Below are 25,612 nucleotides of genomic sequence, written 5' to 3' on the forward strand. Positions count from 1 at the left end.
CTAGTGTTTAACTTGACCAGGGAAATCTAAAGGTGTTTATATTTTGCCTTGATGGTCGGAAACATGTGAAATTCATTACGGGTCTTCAATACTTCACCCAGAAACCAAATCCCAGTGTGTACCTTCCAACTCTCCTGTTTTCTTTTCTTCGGGTCCTCTTCCTTTTCCTCCCTCCTTCTCTCTCCTCCACCTTTCCTCCCCTTTTCACAGGAGAATTTCCACCGTGGGGAGATGAAAGTGTACATACCGAACAGGAGTCCTGTCGATATGGAAAGTTGGATGTTTCGATTAATCTAGCAGATCTGAGCCCTGGAAGTGTCAGACTTTTTTGTTAAAGAGGGGCTGTTGCTCAGAATCAAATTTCTAGGGTTTTAGATTGCAGTTACAGTCTTTTAAACCTGAAGCACTGTAAGTAGAACGGCCAAGAGAGGAGCGAACTTGTTGGGTAGATTAATTGGTGCAATCCCTTGGTATTATCATAACAGACGTTTTAAGGGAAGCCAGGCTGCTGGAAGGATTGTGTTGGGAGGAGAAAGGGGAAATACCACCACCACCACCACCACCACCACCATCCCCCCTTCAAGAAGTGTTATTTTGGAGTTAACCTTTTTCAGAGCGGTTCGAATGACACTTAAAGAGTTAATTTTAAGTAACTGTTTCTTCTCTAATTTGTGGTGCTCTGTAGAGTAATTCAATTTCTGTGCCATGATGATTTTAATACTTTTAAAGATAACTTTACAAATTAAAACAAAGTCTACACTCCCTGGCTCTATAAGCTGCTTGTTGTTTTACTTTCAATATGGTTTTTCCCCCTTTTCTCATGCCAACAGGATTTATGTAAAAGTTTCTTGATTGTGTAGGGTCTCTGAAAAGTCTGCCCCCCCCCCAGGTCCTGAAAGCTTTTTGACCACAAAATCAAAACTCCTGGAACTGAATAATTAGTAGGGTGTATATAAAGATATGTCTCTGTGTGCATGTGTACATGTCTTTTTTTTTTTTTTTTTTTTTTTTTTTGCTTCTTTCAGTGTCTCAATTTAAAATGGTGAATTACTCTTACGATGAAGATCTTGAAGAACTTTGTCCAGTTTGTGGAGATAAAGTGTCTGGGTACCACTATGGGCTTCTCACCTGTGAAAGCTGCAAGGTTTGGTACACATTGATAACTAGATATTTTTAAAAGTTAGAACAAAAAAAATGTGCCACTAAATGGGTTCTTTGGGCTATTAATTTTTTTTTAATAATGGGAGGTCACTTCTTGGGGAAATTCTTAGAAAAGTATCTCTGATTTACATCAAAAAGCAGAGAAAATCATGCTGTTTCAAATTACCTTTGCCATTTTCAATACTTTGAAATATTTTATTTCTTCAAAGTGATGTGGCTGTAGAAAGACCTCCAACAGCTCTAACTATTGATTTCAGGTGATTAATAAATACTTAGAGTATTGTTTTTCTTCAAGGGAAACATCAATATAGTTCTCAAATACATTTCCTTTTACCCTCATTGTTAGTATTCAGTGATAAGATTACTTTTAAAATGAGAATATGCATTTATATTTCCATAGTTTCATTCTCATTTATCCTTTAAAGGGAATATGTAAGTATATATTTGGAAATTTGTGGCAAAGAAGCAAAGCACAATATACAAGACCCTATAACAGTATTATCATTTTCATAATATGTCACATATAACTTATTTCAACTAAGGAAATGGTATTGTATGAATTAAGGACCTTTAAACCTTCTAAATGAAATGATAAGCTCTTTTTCATTACTGCATTTTTAATGTGGAAAAATCTATATAACTATTTAAATCAAGTATCATGTAAACTTCCTCATTGAGTAAGATGAGGTTTCATTATATGACTAACAGGTTGAACCTAGAAAGCAACATTCTTATAGATCTGTTATAAAACTACAAAAGTAATTTATTCAAAATTCCTCTGAAATGAAAAGTAAAGAAAGATAGGCGAAACATGACCAGTATCCAAACTTGTGTTTTCTTATGGAAAGAGCTGGCTATATTTTTTTTTACCATTTTCACCTTTTAAAAAAAGTTTCAATATTTGAATAGATTTCATTGGAGTTATAACTTCCCTCTATTACTCTTTAATTCTCCCAAGTGCTAACTTGCCAGTGTTGGAGTTTATGAAAGATCTATGGTGCCACACAATTCTATTTTCACTGCATGTAAGGTATTTATTACTTAATTTGTATCAGATTGTTTTAAAATAACAATCTCCAAAGAATATCTAGATATGAAATACATATATTAAAAGCAGGACATATTTTAAACCCACATACATAGAAAACAGTGGTCAATATAGGGTGTCTTATTCTCAGACTATTAGGAAAAGAACGGTCTCCAGCCAAGTCTCTGCAAGATTTGACGTAAATCTACAGTAATACAGCCCTGTTGCCAGAAAATCTGAGTTATAGCCTGGCACTTTTTTGGAGGGTCTATCCTGCTGAAATGTAAAATAAACCACAGAACCACATCAGGGCTCAAATGGGGTAATGAAAAAGGATTTTATGTTTTATTTTAAGGAAATCACCAACAGAGAAGCCTGGTGCTTGAGTTACTTTATATCTTATTGTTTTCTCTCTTTTTACAGGGTTTTTTTAAGCGAACAGTTCAAAATAACAAAAGGTACACATGTATAGAAAATCAGAACTGCCAAATTGACAAAACACAGAGAAAACGGTGTCCTTACTGTCGATTTCAAAAATGTCTAAGTGTCGGAATGAAATTAGAAGGTAAGAAGACTCTTCTGAAGATTATACTGCCTACTCAACTCTTACAAGATTTTGGCTTTAGGGAAAAACTACCTTGTTCCCTAAGGTCTATCCTATAAAATAGGTCAGCTTTTTATATTATGACAGTCATCGACTACCTAGTCATAAGTTCTAGCTACGTATCAACAAACAGTAGATAAATCTCAATGGAAACAAACAAATAGCAACCAACTTAATCAAATATATTTATTAAGGGAAGGAGAGGAAGGCAAATATATTTAAGATTACACAAAAGGTCAGGCCAATTAAGAAGAGAAGTCTAATCAAAAGTTCAATTTAGGACAAATAGGAACATGAATTCAGATCTTTTTTTAATCTATTACAGATTTTCATCACTTGGTTTGGGTCTGTATTTTTATATGTGATTATACCTGTCATTTGGTTATATATATTGGCATGAGCCTCAAAGTAATTACTAAAGAGTCTATAATTGTGATGGTAATTTCTCAGATGACATCTTTCCCATGTGTTTTTTTCCTGAGCTATTTTTTGAATCTATATGAGAAAAATGAGAGGTGGTGTGAGTTCACTGAAGGATTTTCGTTAATTCTTTTATGAATTCTAAAAGAAATCTATATGAAAAAAAAGCATGTAGCCTTAAATGGCTAGTATTGGTTTGGCAAAAGAGAATGATTCCTTATGGTTCTCTAAACTTGGTGTTGAAAGATGAATATTTGTGATTTTTTATGTACTAAGTATGAGGGTATAAAGTGAATATATTCTGGGACTGCTGCAAATAATTTGAAACTCATTGATTATTTCTGTGTTTATTTTCCACTCTTTGACCTATGAAGTGTCCAGGGTTTAAAAATACATCATATAAACTCAGTATGGCCCCTCAACGGATGCCTGTAGCATCTGATAGCAAATGCTTGCTTTAGTTGTTCAAAAACGACCATTTTAATTTATTCTTCTTTTATATAAAGCTCAGGAGTTATACACATGCTCAAAGAGATTCAAACATTTCCTACTGGATTTTCTTTTAAATTTCCTTTAGCTTCCTTTTAAAAACTTAGAGATAGCTACTTCACCTGGTTATCAGTGTCATTGCTAAGATGAAATCAGGAAAGGCTTTTAATTTGCGGATGTTATTTTGTTACATTCAAAATGCTGGTATCCTCATTTGAAATATTATCAAAAAAAGTGTGAGACTATACTTAGTGGTAATAACTAAAAGATAATTGAAAGTTTGTATGAGATGGGGAAAATTTTCACTCAGAAAGCACAAAATTCTCATATGTGTGTGTGTGTGAAGTCAATAACTAAAGTTGAGTTTAATTTTTTTATATTATCCAAAATGAATATATTATACACCATCATTAAAAGTCCAAACTCGGAGTTTGGACTTCAGTACAAAGTTATATCAGTTTCATTTGTTTTTCTTAAATTACATATTCTATTCTCCCAGTCATAGTAGTAACATTCCATTAAGTATATTTTTAATGATAGAAGGATAATAGACTAGATATAGATATAGATATTGGAAATGAGTATCCTTTTGCAATTTTAAAAGGCCAGTAGTGTTTATATTTCCCTCTCTGAGACTTGTGGATTTGGATGTTTTTAAAACAACACAGATTTTAAAACCTTATAAAGTACAAGAGTCTTTAGGATAATGTGCTATATAATGAATACCCAGAATTTATGTAATAGTTTTAATGTTTCATCTCTAGGATAAGAAGCTCAAAAAATTAACCTCCCAAAATTTAAACAATCTACTTAGAGTCACCTAGGTTCAGATCACAGCTTTGTCACTGAGTAGCCTCTATGATTTTGGGGAATCTATTTAATGTGTCCTCATCTGGGAAAAGATATAGTAGTACTACATAATTTCTAAGGCCTCTTCAAGCTGTAAATCCTATGCCAACAAGCTGTCAGACGGTTCTGTTTTCTGTCTAACTGTCATTGGCTTGTGTGAGCTTGACAATAACTACTGACTAATATATTAGACACAAAAATAAGCATGAGAAACATCTTCTTGTGTTGCAAAAAACTGCTGGATTTCAGATTTAGAAAGCCTGGGATATGGTGTTTTTAAGTAGCTATATGATCTTAGACAAGTCACTTTGGGTAGAGAATTCTTCACTGATAAAGTGATAAGGATCCCAGGTCTGTTGTTTACTTAGTTATGTTACCTTGGACAAGTAACTTAACCCCTCCAGCCTTTACTTTGCTTATCTATTAAATGAAATGTAGACTAGATGATCTCTAAGGTATCTTTCCCTCTAGACCTAAGACTCTGTGATCTTCGGGATCTCTGAGGTCCCTTGGAAGATCAACAGTTCTTTGACTCTCTATATATATCATGATGAGAAATGTTTGTATGAAAAAACCCAGCAAAATATACTTCTAAGACAGTTACTGAACTAAATTTGTTTTCGTTCTTTCTAATGCTAATAATAGTAAAGTAATAATAGCACCAACATGTTCCAAATTACCTCCTATTTTCTCTGGGAAATTATAATATGACAGATACTTTTCGAAGGGAATCGAAAATTATTTCCCCAAAATAGCATGCCCCTAACACTTTTATCATGAAATGACCATGATGGTTTTGCAAGGGAAAGATGTCCTAGTGAAAACAGTCATAGTTCAAGCTAGGAATATGCTACTGAATAGGTTGTTTTTTAAAAACTTCTATGCAATTTGGGTCTATGAACAGAATCCCAAGTCAACATGGCACTCTAGCCCAAGAACACTAACATTCATTCCTAATAAAAGTGTCAAAGAGCAACACAAAAAGTCCTTTTTATTTTGTGACAGATATGAAGTCCCCCCCCTCCAAGTCCACTGAAGGGTTAATCTAACCCAACACGTCCAAAATATTTTTCTGATGACAAAACACATTTGCAGGAAAGAATTCATAAATAAAAAAGACATGACTTTTTTGGAATCCTGCAGCTATTGTGATGAAAACAACCACACAAAAAAACAGTTCTGGTCAATTTCCAACATTTCCGAACAGTGTTTTTTGAACTGAAGAATGCTATTGGTTTGCACTTTATTTATACTCCTACTTCCTTCTTCTTTTTTTTCCTTTTCTTTTTTTTTTCTTTCTTTCTTTTTTTTTTTTTTTTTGACCAACAGCTGTAAGGGCCGACCGAATGCGAGGGGGAAGAAATAAGTTTGGACCAATGTACAAAAGAGACAGGGCTCTGAAGCAACAGAAAAAAGCTCTTATCCGAGCCAATGGACTTAAACTGGAAGCCATGACTCAGGTGATCCAAGCAATGCCCACTGATCTGACAATATCCTCTGCGATTCAGAACATCCATTCTGTTTCCAAAGGCCTACCTCTGAACCATACTGCCTTGCCTCCTACAGACTATGATCGAAGTCCCTTTGTAACCTCTCCTATTAGTATGACCATGCCACCCCATGGAAGCCTGCAAGGTTACCAAACCTACGGCCACTTTCCAAGTCGAGCGATCAAGTCTGAGTACCCCGATCCTTACACTAGTTCTCCGGAGTCAATAATGGGTTACTCATACATGGACAGTTGTTACCAGACGAGCTCGCCGGCAAGTATTCCACATCTGATCTTGGAACTTTTGAAGTGTGAGCCAGATGAGCCACAAGTCCAAGCCAAAATTATGGCATACTTGCAGCAAGAGCAAGCCAACAGAAGCAAACATGAAAAGCTCAATACGTTCGGGCTTATGTGCAAAATGGCAGACCAAACGCTCTTCTCCATTGTTGAGTGGGCCAGAAGTAGCATATTCTTCAGAGAACTCAAGGTAGGTCATGAACCCATTATTCCCTGCGAGGGGAGGAATAACTGCTTTTTGGCCCTAATAAGTTTCTGGCATGGAGATTACATTTTATGTTCCTTCACGTGTGTTTTATAGAGTCAGAATGTATTATAATAGTGACAGCAGGGGGGACAGAAACTACACCATTGTCACATCACTTTATAAGAGACTTTTGGCGTGTGCCATATTGGTAAAGGAAACTTGAACCAAGATAGCTACAGTCATAATGGACTGTGTGATAATGGGTTTTTATTGTATAACTCAATTAATTAAACTTTCAGATTTATTACACTAACCCGGTAGCATCAATGCCAGCAAATCTATGGGATTTATTCTGTCATTTATCAAATGAAATCACATATGCAAATCGCTTTGCAAAACAAACCTTTCATTCTCTATTTATGTCTGTTGTTAATGTTATTATTAGTTTTCTGAAATGCGGTGTGTTTATTTCTTAGTTTCTTTAAACTTAAAAAAAAAAAGACCAATATCTTGAGGCAGTTATATATAGATTTCAAAGAATGCAAAAGACATCATTTGTCAGTTGTGTCTAATAGGTATTTATGACCTGTTTACCTAGACGTTTGGTTAGTAAAGCGGTTACCTGGGGAAACAGATACCAATGGGATGTTTATAGTCTTTGGATGACATTTTACCCATTTGAGAATGAGTAAAATGATCAGGGTCAGTCTATTTGATTCAGGTTTTAGTCCTTTAATGGATTGGTTTATCGTAAATGTTTAATCGCTTGTGTTATTTGCTTACCTAAGGATCTTTATTTGACTACATCATTGCACTTTTAATTGTACCTTACCTTGAAACACAAGACTGGAAAAAATATGGGTAGCATACTGACAAGTAGGTGGTCCAAAAAGAACCGATAAGTCTCCAGTTGAACTAGTCAGTAATTTAAAGAGTCAGAAAAGTCTGTTTCTCTGCTTTCTGATGCCCTCTGGAGAAGGGCAGTGACTTCTCTGGTCACTGCACATCTTGTAACATTTTAGGAGACATTTTAAGTCTATAGGTGCCTATCATGTGCCAGACGTGTTCAGCTCAGGGGGTGCAAAGAAAAGCAAAAGACAGTTTCTGCTCTCAAAGACCTCAATGAGAAGGAAAATCTTTATCCAATTTAGCTTCTGATGTTAGTGGTAACCAAGTGGACTACACACTCTGGAGGATATTGGCCAAAGAAAAATAATGCTCTCCATGGAAGCTTTTTCATTTGGGTCTTGGTTTCCTTAGGTATAAAATAAAGAGTTTGGATTAGACCAGAGGTTCTTACTCAACCTGGAGATAAAGCACTTGCTCACTTTCCCATTGTGCCATCAACATTGTAAGAAAGAATGCTGATTCTAGGGAATTACTTAAAAATGTTGATAGGCTGGTAAGTTTTGCAAAGCAGTAATAAGACATCTACAGCAGGAAATTGATTGGACTTAGAGAGAGAAGTAACCTTAGAGATCAAATAGTTCAATTCTTTCATTTTTACAATTAGGGAAGTTGAAACCCAAGAAGACTGAGTTTCCTCAGTAGATGTATGCTCCTGGAAGGCAGAGACTATTTCGTTTGTTATCTTTGTATCCTCAGTGCCTAGCAGAATGATCTGAAAAATAATTATTATTTAATAAATGTTTGTTTAATTGAATCAAATTATTTACCTGAAGTCATATAGGAAGTAAATGGTAAAATCAGGATTTGAAAAAGGTCCTCGTTTGCCAGATCCAGTGTTCCTTCCACTATCCATAAAGTCTCTAACTCCTATAAGCATGATGTCATTAACTAGGATAATCTAAGTTTTTTTAAAAGGCCACGTGTATTTACTGTAGCTGAAAGATGAAAGTTTCCCTCTTGAAATCTCCCACATTCAAAATAGATTCACAGATGCCACAACAACTGACAGGTACACATTTGTACAAGACAAAACATACTATGTACCCTTCGATTCCAAGAAAGAAAAGTGTTGGCCACTGAAGAAATCTCCAGACTTCCAGTAATATCTCAATCATATAATAATAGTATTACTAGTAATCAGTGAAAGATTTTCCCAGGGCTCTTTTGCAGGACATTCAGAGCTTGCCTCTTTGGAGTAAATGATAGGACAGTTCAGGAAACTGCAATGACTCTTTGAGAACACTAAGGTACCATTTAGAGCAATGCATCAGTAACAAATTAAATGGCATCCAGTGCCATATAAAATCTCATGAACTTTCTAAATGTGCCTAACATACTGTAAATAATTGATTCTTTAAAACAGTGGTTGTCCAAGGTTGGCCTAGGATCCCTTGAAGGTTTCTTATATCCTTTCAGGGAGTACCCAAAATCAAAATTATTTTCATAATAATACTAAGCTATTTTAATTTCAACTATGAGAGAGAGAGAGAGAGAGAAAGAAAGAGAGAGAGGGAGAGCGAGAGAGAGAGAGAGAGAGAGAGAAAGAGAGAGAGAGAGAGAGAGAGAGAGAGAGAGAGAGATGCAGTCTAAGCCAAAGAGATCTTTTCTTTATTTTTTTCTTTTGCTTTTTGGGATAGAGGGAGGGTCTTCAAAAATCTTTAAGAGGATTAAGGTCATTATTATTTTTTGGATTCTACCTTGTAGATACAATGGAAGATGGCGATGCTACATTTAGGATGCATTTATTCATATACAGTATATAGGTATATGTATAGATAGACAGATATAAATATATATGTATATAGACAGATATAGATAGATAGATAGATAGATAGATAGATAGATAGATAGATAGATAGATAGATACCCCATTTCCTCCTAAGAAGAATTAGGGGTAAATACAAAATATAGAGAGTGTGCAGAGAACAGAGAACAGTAAAAAAGATAATAGACTGACCAAGAGTGAGCTTTTAAGAATTTACTTTAACCAGAGCTTTCCAAATCATTTGTGAGATGACGCCTTCTGGCTAGCATTAGCTCCTTCTAGTCTTTTGGAAGCAATGCGTGTCAAATAGTAGGCTGTAGTCTTTAATTTTTCATTCCATCTTTAGGAATGAAAAGCAAAAACAAGACCTCCATGAAGAAAAAAATTATGTTTATGAATCCAGAGGATACTAAATTAGCTTCCAGTTATTTCCCCTCAACTTTGGGTGATGACAATTCTCCTAGGCAAGAAAATAAGAATAGGAAGTCTAGAGTAGCTAATGAATGTAGGTTGTAAATCTAAAGAGACTAGATATTCTAAAAGGATAATGATGATGATGATGATGATGATGACGATGATATTAACAGAAATATAAACATTTCTTTATACAAAAAACAGAACAAGGGAATAAAATTATGGATTTTCATTATATAGTTTGTTTTTTAATAGCATATGTTACATTTGTTATGTAGTTCCAAGAACAACTGCTTCTGAACTTCTTATTCCCTTTAAACATTTCATTGGCACTCCTTTCCTTTTTTCAAGAAAAATCATTCTATGATTCTTCCCCATTTCTTCCCAAAAAACCTCTGCCCCCCCCCTAAAGTTCTCTTTTGTAGCAAGTGTGTTTAAACAAAACAAATCCACACATTTGTTTTATTCTGAACATCTAGTCCATCACTGCTCTGCCAAGAAATGGAAAGAATGATTCATCATTAGTTCTCCAGAGTCATGATTGGTCATTATACTGACCTGAGTCCTTAAGTCTTTCACAGTTTCTAAGGGTTTTTTTTCAATTACAGTATTAACACATAGTCAGCCTTCATGTAAACTGATCTCCAGGGTCTAGTCATTTCATGCTGCATTAGTTTATAAAAGTCTGATTTTTCTGATTTTATGTACCATTGGCACAATAATATTCCATTACATATACACCTCATTATTTGTCCAGCTATTCCCCAACTAATGGACATTCCTTTTGTTTTTACTATTTTGTTAAAACAAAAAATGCTGCTGTCAATATATTATGTCATATAGGACTTTTCCTGCTTTCTTTTATCCCTTTAGGGGACAAAAGTATATTCCTGGTAGTGGTATCACCTAGTCAAAGGAACCACACAACCCTAAAAGGATTCTGGGTATGGAGATTAAAACCCTCCCTTAGATAAATGACTCTGGCCTGTGCAATAGCAGCAACTCCAAAGTAATTTTGCCACATAATTTCTTAACTAGTTTGCTGGGGATGGGGAGGAAGATTTTTAGAGTTACTTAAAAAATGTATGACACTCAGGAACTTGGCAATTTCCAAAGTCAAATCAAAACAGTTCCTATATGCAGCCCTCTATAAAGTAGAGAAGGTTTTGTATGGGAGAGGCTTCATTTTCTTGTAGTCAGTCTTCAAATCTAATTCACCAGACAGACTTTAGTGGGCTTAAAAAACTTTTTCTGATACCTTTCTTTCTTCAAACCTCAATGATAAAAAACTCACAGTTCCCATGGCACTTCACAGTTTGCAAAGGGTTTTCCTCAGAACAACTCTGTGAAATGGGTCTTATATGTCTTATTAACTAACATCACTTGATAGATGAGGACAGTGACATGAAGAGTTTAAAGTCTATCCATTGTCCCCAGGGCTAGTCTATGGTTGAATTCAACTTGCAACCAGGTCTTCTAAATCCAGTAATCTTTCAACTCTGTCTATACCATACTGCTTCACCAGTCTAAAAGCCTGTGTATGGAATATGACCCAATCTACGCTTGATTCTTAAGTAAACTTGTTTGGGCATTCCTTTCTTAAGAAGTGTGATAAGGAGAGCATGTGCACAATACCTAAGTCAGCTCCAGCTGATTCTGCTGGACTTTTCCTTTCATCCTGTCATTCACCATGAGACTGAGCCTTGGACTGATGAATTCTAATTATAGCTTTCTTGCCAATTCATTTGGTACCCTACAGGTAAGCCTGAATGACACCCTCTATCCATCCACCCACAGACACAGATATAGACACACATAGGCACACACAGGCACACACACACACACACAGACACATGTGTTTTTTTTTCTCTGACTGCAAAATTAAATATTCTATTAAAGGAGGTTGAGAGGAGGAAGAAAACTTTTTTAAAAAAACCACTTTTAATGTCAGGGCTAATATTGTTCCCAAAAGCACATTCAATCTCTCAAAATTACAGAAGAACAGAGTTAGAAGAGGCCTTAGTGGCCATCCAGTTTAACCTATGAAAAAATAAAAAATCTCATCTATAGAATATTCAATAAAATGGTTTTTTTTAGCCTTTGCTTGAAGTCTGCCAGTGAGGGGGATCAACTATCTATGTCAGGGAAAGAAGCAAGATATGTTTCTCTGTTTTGTTGTGGTGGTTGTAGCTGTGGCTGTGGCTCTAGAAGTTTTTATTTTTCTCTCTACCTGGATTTAGAGAGTCCGTTGTCAGGATGGGCAGGGCTGGAAGAATAGAATTGAGCTGATGACCCTGAAAATACATATTACTCACTTAGAAACTACTGCTCAAACACAAAGAGTACCATTCCCATTGGCTTTTCCTTGTCTGTAGAGTATTGGATGAACCAGTTCTTCAAATCTGTCCTTTGAATAGAGTAGGGTCTATTCTAAAGAAGGCAACTCAAAATTCCTCATGTGCATTAGTCTCAGCTGTTCGGTGGGTAATCATTATGTATTCAAAGATTTTGCAAGTTGAAATTTATACATTTTATTCATTTGACAACTTTACCCAGGGCACCATGAACTAGAAAAAAAGTCAGAGATTCATAGCTCTAGGGTCTGAAGGAACCTCAGAGGTCATGGGATCCAATGCCATCATTTTACAGGTAAAGGTTCAGACTCACTGGAGTTCCATGAATTGCCTAAGTTCACACAGGTAGTTACCATCAGAAGAAGGATTCGAACTGAGGCCCTCTGATTCTAGGGTCTGTGATCTTTTCTCTGTATCTTGTGAATAATCTTATGCTTTGTTTAAAAAAAAGTTTAATACTCTTTAATAATAGTTCAGAGTTTTGTAGCCCTTTAGTACTTACAAAAATTTTTCCCCACAACAACCTAGTGAATTAGGTAAGGTAGATGTTTTTATTCCAAATGAGAGCATCCTCAAACAAAAGTTGGTCTGAATCCTAGAGTGGTCAGAGGAACAGAACATAGGACTCAAAGGAGGGAAGACATGAGTTCAGATTCTGCTTGTAACACTTTGAATGAGCCTAAACAAATCTAAACTCTCTGGGCTTCAATTTCCTTATCTATAAAAGAGAAGTTAAATTCATTGTACTTATTTTAAATTCATTGTATTTATATCTCCAGCATCTAAGGAAGGAGTTTTGTATGCAAATTTCTGTGGATCCATGAACTTGGATGAGAAAAAAAAAAATACATGTTGATTTTCTCTAACATCTGGGTTCCTTTGTATTTCATTTTATTCATTTAAAAACATCTTGAGAAACATTCACCATGACAAAGAAAGGGCAAGAACTCCCAGTGTAGACAATGCCTAGCATACTGTAGGCGCTTAATATATACATGTTGATAGGCACCTAATAATTCCTTGTTGATTGGTTGATTAAGTGATTTGTATGAGTTTACAGGACTTGTTTCCGTGTGTCTTATCCTTTGATGTGACTCTGACAGGCATCCTATCATCTCTGCTACCTGAGCACCACACAGTAGTTATCTTTCTTTAAAAAACAAACAAAACCCTTACCTTCTCCCTTAGAATCAGGGCTAAGTATGGGTTCCAAGACAGAAGTGTGGTAAGAGCTAGGCATCTTGGGTTAAATGACTTGCCCAGATCATACGGCTAGGAAGTGTATGAGACCACATTTGAACCCAGGACCTCCTTTCTCCTGGCTTGACTCTCCATCCTCTGAGCCCCCCAGTACTTAACTTTCAATTAGCAATAGACAGAAAACTTGATTTAAGCTCCAGTTTACAGATTCTAAAGTTCACCTCCATCAGATTCAAAAGTACTGCATAAAAAGACAGGAAGGTGGCTCTGTGAATTGAGAGCCTGGAGTCCTGGGGTCAAATTTGACTTCAGATACTTCCTAGCTGTGGGACCCTGGGCAAGTCACTTAACTCTATTGCCTAGCCCTTACCAGTGTTCTGCCTTGGAGCCAATACACAGTATTGATTCTAAGATGGAAGATAAGGGTTTTAAAAAAAAAATTCGACATGCTAACTCTCCATGAGAACATATCCTGCATGAAAATCCAGGCTATTTGGTGGTGACATGAGCCATAATAGCCTAACCTCCCTTGGAGTTGGCTCGTTCACATTGTGGAGACACTTCCTGTTCCTATTAATCTCTTCATTATCTCCTGGCTTTGGGTGAGCACAACCACCACACCCAGGCGCTGGGTGTAAAGACTAAGGACCTGCAACGCTCCCTTCTCACTAATGGCTGCATTCTTCTCTCCTGCGGTCTAGAAGGAGCAGCCCTTGGTCCAGGAGGGCGTCCCCGAAGTCTAAAGGAAAGGCCCGTCAGAGGGAGGGAGAACGTGGGCCAGGGCGTTCATGGGGAGCCCTTCAGACAAAGGTCAGCCTGCCCGAGGCTCTACATGCATTCTGACAAACGGGCCAGAGCCATCTTGGCGATAAGAGATAACTAACTCTAACGGATGGGTTGCCACCGGGGACTACTAGTCTGTTCGTTCTCCAGTACGCAGCGAGTTAGAAATTAGCCCCAACTCCAGAAACGATTGAGGAGAAAGGTTCCCGCTGAACAGGGAGATAAGAGAAAAGAACCACCAAACCAAGCTGGGATTAATCCGCTCTTGTAAATGGGCTACTGCAGTTCAGGATGGGCGGAGAGAGACGCTACAGTCCTCAAAAGAAAGTATTCTCAATCCCAGAGTGGCCACAGAGGGACAGGACATTGACTTGGAGAGGGGAAAATGTGAATTCAGATTCTGCCTCCGACACTATTTGTAGGAGCCTAAGTCAGTCTTCAATTCCCTGGGCTTCGATTTCCCTATCTAGAAACTTGAAAATCTCTGAGGACTTCCTTCCAACTCTAAAGCTATGAATCTATTCCAGACTCTAGTTAGTCACAGGCTCTGTGGATTAAAACGCCGACTTCAGAGGAGAATTGGTTATGAGGAAAGATTCACTGAACTGTCAGATCTTCGAAGAAAGAGAGTTGTGGACCCACTGAAAGAAGGATAACTAGCCTTAAGGTTTTCAAAGGGCTTTACAAATACTATCTTGTGTCACACTCATAACAATGGTGGGAGGTAGGTTCCATTATTATCCCTGTTTTACCGGAGAGTGAGGCAGAGAAGATGTGATTTGTTCAAGGTCATACAGCTTCTATGTCTCTGAAGCTGGATTTGAATCCAGGTCTTCTTGACCTTGTCTGAGACTTGGCTGTTTCAGAAAATCACCTCTAGTGCCCAGAACCTTAATTCTGGTTGGAATCATATGATAGGCGCTCTTCTAAGGTATCTCTGTTCTTCCCCTGAGGCAGCTAGGTAGACCTAGAGTCATTACCACCAGCTTAGGATGTTCATTTAGCTGAGTGATCCTGAGCAAGTCATTTAACCTTTATTTATCCTTTACTTATTTATTAATATAATTACTAATAATTATTTATTGATATATAAATATTAATAAATAACATTTATATTGCCAAATTTTTTATTTGACTTTCTCAAACTGTAGTTGTTGTTCAGTCTGGTTCAGTAGTGTCCCACTCTTCATGACCTCATTTGGGGTGTTCTTGACAAAGATACTGGGGTAGTTCGCATTTCCTTCTCCAGTTAATTTTACAGATGAGGAAACTGAGGCAAACAAAGTTATGTGACACTGGATCACACAGCTGGTAAGTGTCTGAGGCCAGATTTGAACTCAAGAAGATGAGTTTTCCTGACTCCAGATCTGGTACCTGGCTGCCCCTCCTCAAACTGGGAGATAATAACAGCACTTACCTCTCCAGGTTATTGTGAGGGTCAAGTGAGATACTATTTGTAAAAAGCGCTTACTTCTACAATTCTCTATGCCAGCCCCCAAAATAACATAGTGAGAAGGTATAAGACCATCAGAATCAAGCTAGACTGAACCATGGAGATCAGGTAGACTTCCCTTCTCCTATCACAGATGAGAAAATACCGAAGTATGTGAGTTGCCGAAAGTCACTGGGGCTCAGAATCAAATTCAGATGCCCTACCTTCAAATCTGCCATGTCTTAATGCTTTCATTCAGTAGCCAGAAATTTTGAACCAGGTTATTTTAGAGGTAGGTGTAACCCTATCTGCTTAAGGCTGTGAGATGGAAACAGCAATTACTATCCCATGTCCACTGGTCCCAAAAGGCCAACAACTCACAGCTTTCCCTCCAAGGCAAAGCTTGAATAATGTTACTTGTTAGACATGATGAGCTTTTAGGAGCAAATGGCCCCTCCCCAGGCACCCTGAGTCTTCCTCCTGATGGAGGCAACTCCCTTGTGCTCCAAATTAGCTTTCAAAACTAGTCAGTCAATAAGGGGGTGGAGGGAATCCCAAATCTATGACTCAGAAGTAACAGCCCTCAGCACACTTTAGAAGGACTTTGGCCTCTGAACTAAAAAGGCAAAGCGGGACATTTTTCTTCTCTTCTCTTTTCTTTCTTTTTTGCTTAAGCCAGTATTGGTAAAGAATGGCTGTTGTGACCTATTTTTCAGCAGCTTAAGAAGTTGGTCCTATGGGTCATACAGGATTTGAAATCCATTTGCACAATGGCTCTAGAGATTGGCCATTTAAGCCTGCTCCAAGCTAAAGCCATTAAGTTCTTACTTGAGGACACCACCCATACTCTGGAACAATGACCCTCGTCCACCTAACAGGACAGTTTGTTCAACCTCTCCCAATCTTACTTAAGGTTGGATTTTCCACTCCTTCCTTTGTTTTTAATTTTCTAGGTTATGGATAGCAATAGCTGCCATCCCATAGTGCCAGTACTACTGAGGGGATCTTGAAGTAATGGGGTGGGACATTTTGCTACCTAATTCCCAGCTCCTCATTTTTTTCTTCTCCCAACCAATGGTTAAATTAGTGCGTGGGACTCCCAATGTGAAAATGCTCTCCTTGATTCTTGCAGATCAACAACTCATCCATAATGTATTGTCTTAGAGTTTTCTACTAGGCTGACTCATAGCTAGGAGATAAAAGGAACATTAAGGATCACCTGCTCCAACCCTCTTATTTGACAGTTGAAAAAATCGAAGTCCAAAGAGTTTAGATCACTTTCCCAAAATCTCAGAGGGGTTATCATATGATTCCTCCAGAATACTACTGTTAATGTCCAGATTTTAAACCATTTTGGTTTCATAGTACAATTCAAATTCAGATAAAATCATTTCAAATTCAATGCTCTTTTCCCTCTTAGTTGATGCCTTATCTATAATCACAAGTCAGTATTTACCAGAGGCACAATTTGAACTATGATCTTCTTGACTCCCATGCTGACCTTCAAGATTCCCGTCCAACACCAAAGCCTCCTTGTCTTTCCCTTTTCTCTCTTTCTCCTCCTTTCCTTTCTCTTCCCTTATTCTTATTTATTTTTTCCTCTCCCCTTTAACAATCCAGAGACTTTACTTTGTGTAGCTTTAGGACCAAAGAGGTCATTGATACCCGAATCAGGCTTGAATTAAAATGAAGTTGAGAGGGCAGCTAGGTGGCTCAGTGGATTGAGACCCAAGCCCAAAGACAAGTTCAAATCTGCTCTCAGACACTTCCTAGCTCTATGACCCCAGGCAAGTCACTTAACCCTCATTGCCTAGCCTCTTCTGCCTTATGAAGGAAGGGAATTTTGCAAGGACATTTTTTGTCCTTGCAAAATTCCCTTCCCTCCCTTAGAACCAATACACAGTATTGATTCTAAGATGGAAGGTAAGGTTTTTTGTTTTATTTTGTTTTTTTTAATGAAGTTAAATGGGGACTGAAAGTGGCAGGCCAATGGGGATTTGAGATAAGAAGAAAAGAAATGAAATCACAAAATATATACTTTTAAAAGTTATCATTATCATTAGTTAAATGCTATTATTATTCCTCTATTGGCACAGAATGCCAATACTAGGCAACATGTATAATTTCTACTTGAGATCATTTTTATTAGTGGCAGCAGTTTGAAGGTGGGGATAAAGAAGACTCCCAGAAGGGCTTGAGAAGAGAAGTGGAAAGTATAATTTCATTATAGCAGATTTTTTTCATTTATATCTTTATGTAGTCTATGTAGTTTGAACACAGAGAGAACTACAAGCCAAACCCCCTACCTCAAACTTTTTTTTTTTGCTCCAGACTGGTCATGAGAGCAAGTTTTACATGGTATGTTGGAAGGGAGACATGACTCACCTCATCAACATGACAATTCTCCAGGATTCCTCATGTTCATTTTCTCTTATAGTATAATTTTCTTGCTTCTTCTAATTTTGTTGATATCTTTTGTTTTTACATCACTTTCATTTCCAAAAATACCTCCTCCACCCGTCCCCAGAGAGCCAACTTTTTTTTTTTTTTACAAAGAATAACAGAGAGTGGGGGAAGGCATTTCAGCAAAAATAACAAACACATTGAAAAATTTTGACATGATATAAAGTGTTCCATAGACATAGTCCCCCCCCTGCCTCTGCGAGGAAGGGAGAGGTGGTGCATTTCCCCCTCTCTTCTTCAGGGCTAAGTTTGATCATTACAATTAGGCTGGGATCATTTTTGTTTGGTTCTTTTCGTGTACACTGCTGTAGGCACTGTGTGATGTTCTCCTGGTCCTGCTTACTTCACTTGTATCAGTCCACGTAAATATTGCCAGGTTTCTCTGTAGTCATCCTATTCCATTACATTTATGCATCACAGTTAATATAGCCATTCCCCAGTTGGTCACTGAGTATTTCTTTTGTTTCCAGTTTCTATATGGGATTATTTTAAAATGTCATATTCTTCCAACCTGAGGAACCAAGTTTATTATATGTGTTTCAGAAGTCATCTGTTAATAAAGACAATTGAAAATTATAAAGAAGGTGAAAAATGAATCTTCAGTATCCTCTGCCATCAGGTTGTGTAGCTTATCCTGGGAATGTACTTTTCTTGCAGAAAAAAAAATGCTTTTAAAAATCATGTTACCTGGGGGTGGCTTGGTAGCTCAGTGGATTGATAGCCAGGTCTAAAAATAGGAAGTCCTCAGTTCAAATCTGACGATACTTCCTACCTGTATAACCCTGGGCAAGTCACTTAACCCCCATTACTTGCCCTTGCCATTCTTTTGCTTTGGAACCAATACAGGGTATTGATTCTAAGACAGAAGGTAAGGGTTTAAAATAAATTAATTTAATTTAATTTAAAAATTATATTATCTAGGGGCAGCTGGGTGGCTCATTGGATAGAGATCCAGGCCTAGAGATGGGAGGTCCTGGGTTCAAATCTGGTCTCAGACATTTCTTAGCTGTGTGACCCTGGGCAAGTCACTTAATCCCAATTGCCCAGTTCTTAATGCTCTTCTGCCTTGGAACCAATATGTAGTATGGATTCTAAGACAGAAAGTAAGAGTTGTTTTTTTTAAATCATATTATCAGGAATATTTGGTAGTGTAGCTGGAATTGCTTAACAGTGAGGCTTAACTTTTTGACCAAGGGCCAACACTGATCCTGTAGGATTGCTCTTCTCTTACATGACATATGATGGAATTGTTGGCCAACAGGGCTAAAGTCTCTCCTCCATTATGCAATGAGAGTATGCAAAGGCAGAATTTAACCTCAAATTAGTATCCTTAACCCAACAATGTTATTTCTTTTTTTTTCTTTCCCCTTCACTTTAAGAGGATGGATGTAAACAGTTTGCCATCATTCTCCTATGTTTAAGTATTTTCCAAAAAACTCTCCTGCATGAAGACCACCTCCTGTGGATTGACTCTCACATTTCTAGATGGGTTGTTTACACAAATATTTTATCTGGGAGACCAGTATTATTGTACCATTTAAATCAGAAACACATTTTTCATGTGAATGAAATAGATAGTAGACATTCAACAAATGCTGGTTAAATTGAATTGAATTAAGATGCACAAGACTTAAAGGAGACAGAATCCTCAGTGGTAAAGGTTGCACATATGTAGCCCACCGAACCATGAATCTAAATTTGTTGGATCATGCATATTTCATTTTCTCCTTTTTTTTTCTCCAAAAACTGAGATTAAAAGCAGATCCCGACTCTTGACTTTATTTTTAAGCAGCATCAGGCAAACTAGAGCATTTTGAGAGTGGGAAAGGACCTTAGAGACCTTCATCCTATAGATGAAGCCTTGAACTGAAGTCAGAAGTCACAAGGCTAGTTAGTGGTGAAGCCATACCTAGAACTCACAGCTGCTGAATCCCTCGTCTTTTCTAAATGCCACATTCCAAATATTCTGAACAATCTTAAAAAGATCTATTAACTATCTCCTTAACTACTCTTTCTCATTTTATATATGCCTGCACGCTCATTTGCAAGAAAACCATTGGATACCCAAACAGAATTTCAGTTCTAACTAACTTGTCAAGGCAGATTTCTTTGTGTATGCATGCCATTTAAGTCAAAGATTTGTAAATGCATATCCTGTTTTTAGATACCATTTCTCTGAAATGTTGGCTCATTCTAAGACCTCTTTTATTTTGACCATTGTATCCTGTCTCCTCAGAAATCACCTCCCCCCACAAGTGAGTGAGATTATTTACAACACGCTTCTTGTCGTAACAGTCTTTTTTTCTTTAATCTAAAAGTTATGGTGAATAGGAGTCTTTACTTATTGCTTATTTTTAAAAGATCCAAAAATTTAATAAATATTAAACTTTCCCTAGTAAAATAATGATTTAGATTACTGTTTGTGAGAAAATATTAGCAGCAGACTACTTCAAAAAGTTTTCCTTAGGGTGATGAAAAGCTGTTATATTATTTTGACTAACTAATCAAATGTAATTGGGTAGCTTGAAGTGCCTTAGATTTTCCTTCTACAGTTATCAAAGCAGGAAATGTAACTTGGAGAGCTGATGAAAGGCATCTCTCACAGTATTCTTTCAATTATAGATCTTACGGCAAGAATAAAAGAGCAGCTCGGCTGCTGAAATCATGGAGGCTCAAGAGTACCCTTAATGTTAACCGTCATATTAGCTAGTTAACATACTATTATGTATTTTAATTGATTTCTGCTTGAGAAAAGGAGAAAAAATTGTTCAGGGGCTGCTCTAAGTGTGACTAGGGAAAGACATGGCAGTGCCATGATCTATGTTGATGCCCTCATGGTTAGAAGAGGATCAAATATGTCAGATGCTTTTCAGTGAAAATTTGTAGGTCTGCTATCCTGCTTTCAAAAGGAGGGATGACTGGTTTTATTAATTTAGCACTGACACCGTTCAGTCACATTATCAGTGCTGGTATATTGAGATGAGTTATATTTCATATGATCAAGAGTTTAGAACAGAAAGGGATCTCAGAAATCAGCCAGTTTAACTCCCACATTTTACAAATGTGGAAACTGAGGCTTTTTGTTGTTCAGTCATTTCAGGCATGACTCCATTTGGGGTTTTCTTGGCAAAGATAACAGTTGGTCATTTCCTTCTAAAGACCATGTTACAGATGAGGAACTGAATGTGTTAAATGACTTGCCCAGAATCACATAGTATAACAATAGCTAGTAAGTGTCTGAGGTCACATTTGAAGTCGGGGAGATGCCTCTTGCTGGCCCAGTGCTCTGTACCCACAGCTTACAGAGCTTAAATTATTTGCCCAAGGTCATACATGTTGTAAGTGGCAGAGGAAGATTTGAACCCAGGACCCTTGACTCTGAAGCTAACACCATCCATGGTGTCTCAACTGATTGACTAGGAGCTGAAACATATTTTAAAATGTAGTAAATCCCATGAGCATAGATTTATGAAAAAAGATCTCTGGTGGCCTCAAACCATTTCCACAGACCCCACAGAACAAAATTTGAGGGTAGGCAAGAGCAGAGAAGCTTTGGATTCATTGAACTTCCAACATGTAAGAGGACACAGCTCTAAAAAAAAAAAATGTTTTTTTTTTTTCTTTTGACATAAGTTAGTGACGTTCCTCCCCAACAAAGAGGTTTTTAGAATACTGTTTGAGTTGAATCGGTAGCTCTGTAGGGGACAAACCTAGGAGACACCTTCCCCTACCCCAAACTTCTTTCTTATGTAGCTCCTTTTTAATCAGCCCCAAAGCCCTGTTTCAAAACCTTTAAAATTATTTCCTTTGAATCTTTCCATCATCTTGTAAAAGCAAGAAGGAGAACATAAGATCATAGATTTTCAGCTGTAAGGAACCTCAGAGGCATCTTAGTCCGACTTTCCCATTTTACAGAAAAGGAAACTGAGGACTGAAGATGACATTCACAGTGTTTCAACATCAGTGACAGAACTAGGATTGAAATTCAGGTCCAGATCTTTCTGCTGTGTTTCTTGTCCTGCTCCTCAGCCCTGAGGCTGTGTCAGGGAACAAGTAGAAGATTTCTGTTGCTGCTCTTGTTTGGGTTGGGTGATATGAGTCATTCTGGGGAGGTGGATCACTAGAAATGCAAATCCAGATCACATTATTATTTTTTTAAAAGCCTTTACCTTCTGTCTTAGAACCAAAAAGTGACTTGCCCAGGATCTCACAGCTAGGAAGTGTCTGGGGTCAAATTTGAACCCAGGACTTCCCATCTCTAGGCTTGGCTCTCAATCCATTGAGCCACCTAGCTGTCCTCCAGATCACATTATTGATACCCAATATGTGTGTAGGCATGTGTATATATGATATATAGTTACATATGTATGTTTATGGGACATTACTATCTACAGCTTCTAGACCTCTATGACCCTACCATAGCAATCTTACAAAATCATGGATTGTGAATCTGGAATGGAAAGGAACTAAGAGTTCATTTAATCTAAATTCTGTTTTTACAGAAGAGAAAGCATCTAGGGAAGTTAAGTGAACTTGCCCAAAGGCAATCAGATAGGACAATGGAGAGAATGCTGGGCATGGAGTCCGAAAGACCTGAGTTCATATCTAACCTCAGATACTTACTAGCTGGGTGACTGTGGGCAAGTCATTTAATCTCTGCCTCTGTTTTCTCAAAATGGAAATAATAATGGTGTCTACTTCAAAGGATTGGTGTGAGGATCAGCTGAGATAGAAGAGATCTCAAGAGCACTTAGTTCAGTACCTGGCACATAGCAGGCACTTAACAACTGCTTGTTCCTTTCTTTTCCCTTCACAAAGTCAAATAGGCAATCAAAACCAAAGAACAGATTTCGGGTACTCTGACTTACAGCCAATATTCTTCCCATTGTTCAAAAAAAGATTCGATTAATGTGATGAGACTTAATGCCTACTGGCTACTACTGCATGCACATATCTTCTTGTCTTCTAAGTGTTAAAAATCATTTTTACTTTTACAATTATTTTTGGAGTTAGGGAAGCCTCTTGGTAGCCTACTTGCTAATGCCAGTGCCTGAATGAAGTATACTGAATTCTTTTAGACCTTGCCCTTCTTCCTTCAATTCACCAATAGCTGGGGGAACTGAGAATAAGAATTGACAGGTATTTTATTTTATTTTTTATAATTTATTTATTTTCTTTTTTAATTTGAAAATTTTATTTAATTAATTGATTTAGAATATTTTTTCTATGGTTACATGATTTATGTTCTTTCCTTCCCCTCCTCCCACCCTACTTCTGTAGCCAATGGACAGTTCCATTGGGTTTTACATGTCATTGATCAAGACCTATTTCCATATTATTAATATTTGCACTAGGGTGATCGTTTCAAGTCTACATCCCCAGTCATATCCCCATCAACCCATGTGATCGAGCAGTTGTTTTTCTTCTGTGTTTCTACTTCTGTAGTTCTTCCTCTGAATATAGATAGTGGTCTTTTTATTGTCCTGGATCATGGCATTGCAACTAGTACAGAAGTCCATTACACTCAATTGTGCCACAGTGTATAAGGTTCTTTTGTCTCTGCTCCTTTCACTCTGCATCACTTCCTGGAGGTCTTTCCAGTTCACCTGGAATTCCTCCAGTTCGTTATTCCTTTGAGCACAATAGTCTACATCCATCACCAGTATATACCACAATTTGTTCAGCCATTCCCCCAATCGAAGGGCATCCCCTCATTTTCCAATTTTTTGCCACCACAAAGAGCTCAGCTATAAATATTTTTGACAGGTATTTTAAAGTATAGCCTAATAAGGATTTAGATTTATGCCACCAGAATTGATTAAAAGTGGCACTAATGTGAAGCAATGATCAACTAGTTGTTGTTGTTGTTGTTTTTAAACTCTTACTTTCCATCTGAGAATCAATATTGTTCATTGGTTCCAAGGTAGACAAGCAGTAAGGGCTAGGCAACTGAGGGTAAGTGATTTGCCTAGGATCACACAGCTAGGAAGTATCTGAGGTCAGATTTGAACCCAGGACTTCTCATCTCTAGGCCTGGTTTTCTATCCACTGAGTCACCTCTCTGCCCCTCAGTGATCAGGTAGTTTTAATTTCCTCAAAATTTTTTCTTTTAATGTAAGGTCGAGGAAAATATCCAGATTAACAGATTTGTGGACTAAGTTAACCATTTCCCCACAAGCCAGATTTAATATTTTTTTGGCCTCAAACTTGAGGAAGCATCTCCCCAAGCTCTTAATTACTGTGACTCAACTTATATCTGTCTGCTTTTAACTAGAAAGATCCTCTTTGATGGGATCCAGCTAGGTCCCTTCCCCTCTATTTCTATGAGTTCCAATTTAAGCATCACACTACTGGACAGAAGGAACTAAGTCTTCCATTTAAATCCTAATAATGTCTATAAATTCACATAGTTCAGTGAAAGGAGAATATCATTATCAAAAGATGATATGGCCGTATGAACCTGGGCAAGTCACTTAACCACTATTGTCTAGCTCTTACCACTCCTCTCCCTTGGAACTAATACCTAGTATCAATTTTAAGACAGAGGGTAAGGATAAAAAAAAATGTTAATGTGGCATAATGGAAAGAGTTATGGATTCAGAGTCAGAGGATGTGGGTTCAAATGCCTCCTTGTGTGACCTTGGCCTTTAGTTTGCTCATCTGTAAAATAAGGCTTTTGGACCAGATGATCTTGAAAGACTTTTCCAGCTCTACATCTATAATGCTATGATCCATTATCAAAACTATGACCTCAACTCATAACAGTCTAAATGAGGGCTACAGTGTTAAAGATGCAGAGTTTCCCTAAGGAAATAGCATAAAATTATAGTAAAAACATTCATGACTCTTCCTTTCATTGACTTTTGATTCTGATAGGCTAAACTAGGTTCATGCATTGGGAATATTGGCTAAATAAACACTAAACATCTGATTGCCTTTCATTCATTCATCTCATTCCACATTTCAAATCTGTTAAAAACAAACCAAATAAAAGACTCTTAAATAAGCACTTTAGGGTAGCCTCTAAAGACCTATTTCTAATTAGGAGACAACTCTGTGCACTTGTCTTTTAAGAGGTCGTCTATAAAATGAACTTCAACTGGATTTAATGGCAGGCACTAGAGATGACTGAAGGAGGATGACGGTCTTGGACAAGTGTTACTCATTCCACAAACCTAGAACATATCAGGGTAGGGAGGCTTCCTGGAAAGTTAAGCATTCAGCACTTTGCTCTGATTTCAAGTTATGATGAACAAATGCAACCTATTTTCTAGTTTCTTTCTCTTTAGAAGGAACAAATTTGATAAGAATTGGGAAGGAAGCCAAATGAGAAATCAAATACACATTCTGATTTCATGGGGATCTGAATTTGTGATGAAATAGTTTTTTAAACCCTTACCTTCTGACTTAGATCAATACTAAGTATTGGTTCTAAGGTAGAAAAGAAGTAAAGATGAGGCAACTGGGGTTAAGTGACGTGCCCAGAGTCATACACCTAGGAAGTGTCTGAGACCAAATTTGAACCAAGTGTCTGAGACCAAATTTGAACTTCTCTAGCCCTAGCTTTTTATCCCCTGTGTCACCTTATTGTCCCAGGTGAAACATTCTTTAGTCTTGTACTTTTTAAATGAGGAATGGAAGGAGGGAGGTATTGGAGGAGAGATCATGGATGTGAAGCTAAGTAAATAGAATAATAAAATGAATGAATGAATAACATTCATTAGTTGTTTCCTATGTGCTAGAGATTGTATTAAGTACAGAAAACA

At 37.3% G+C, this 25,612-nt stretch overlaps 1 protein-coding gene across 1 annotated transcript in view; it reads left to right on the forward strand.

Annotated features, from left to right (window-relative positions):
* Window positions 1-1,030: 1,030 nt before the first annotated feature.
* Window positions 1,031-25,612, forward strand: part of NR5A2 (nuclear receptor subfamily 5 group A member 2) — a 170,169-nt gene continuing 145,587 nt past the window's right edge. Inside the window, exons 1-3 of the mRNA XM_044674727.1 lie at window positions 1,031-1,144; window positions 2,612-2,753; window positions 5,880-6,529. Of these exons, the coding sequence (XP_044530662.1) occupies window positions 1,040-1,144; window positions 2,612-2,753; window positions 5,880-6,529 (897 nt within the window). The 5' untranslated portion in view covers window positions 1,031-1,039. The remainder of the gene's footprint in view (window positions 1,145-2,611; window positions 2,754-5,879; window positions 6,530-25,612) is intronic.

Source organism: Gracilinanus agilis, chromosome 4 (assembly GCF_016433145.1).
Source record: "Gracilinanus agilis isolate LMUSP501 chromosome 4, AgileGrace, whole genome shotgun sequence".
Lineage (NCBI taxonomy): Eukaryota > Metazoa > Chordata > Mammalia > Didelphimorphia > Didelphidae > Gracilinanus > Gracilinanus agilis.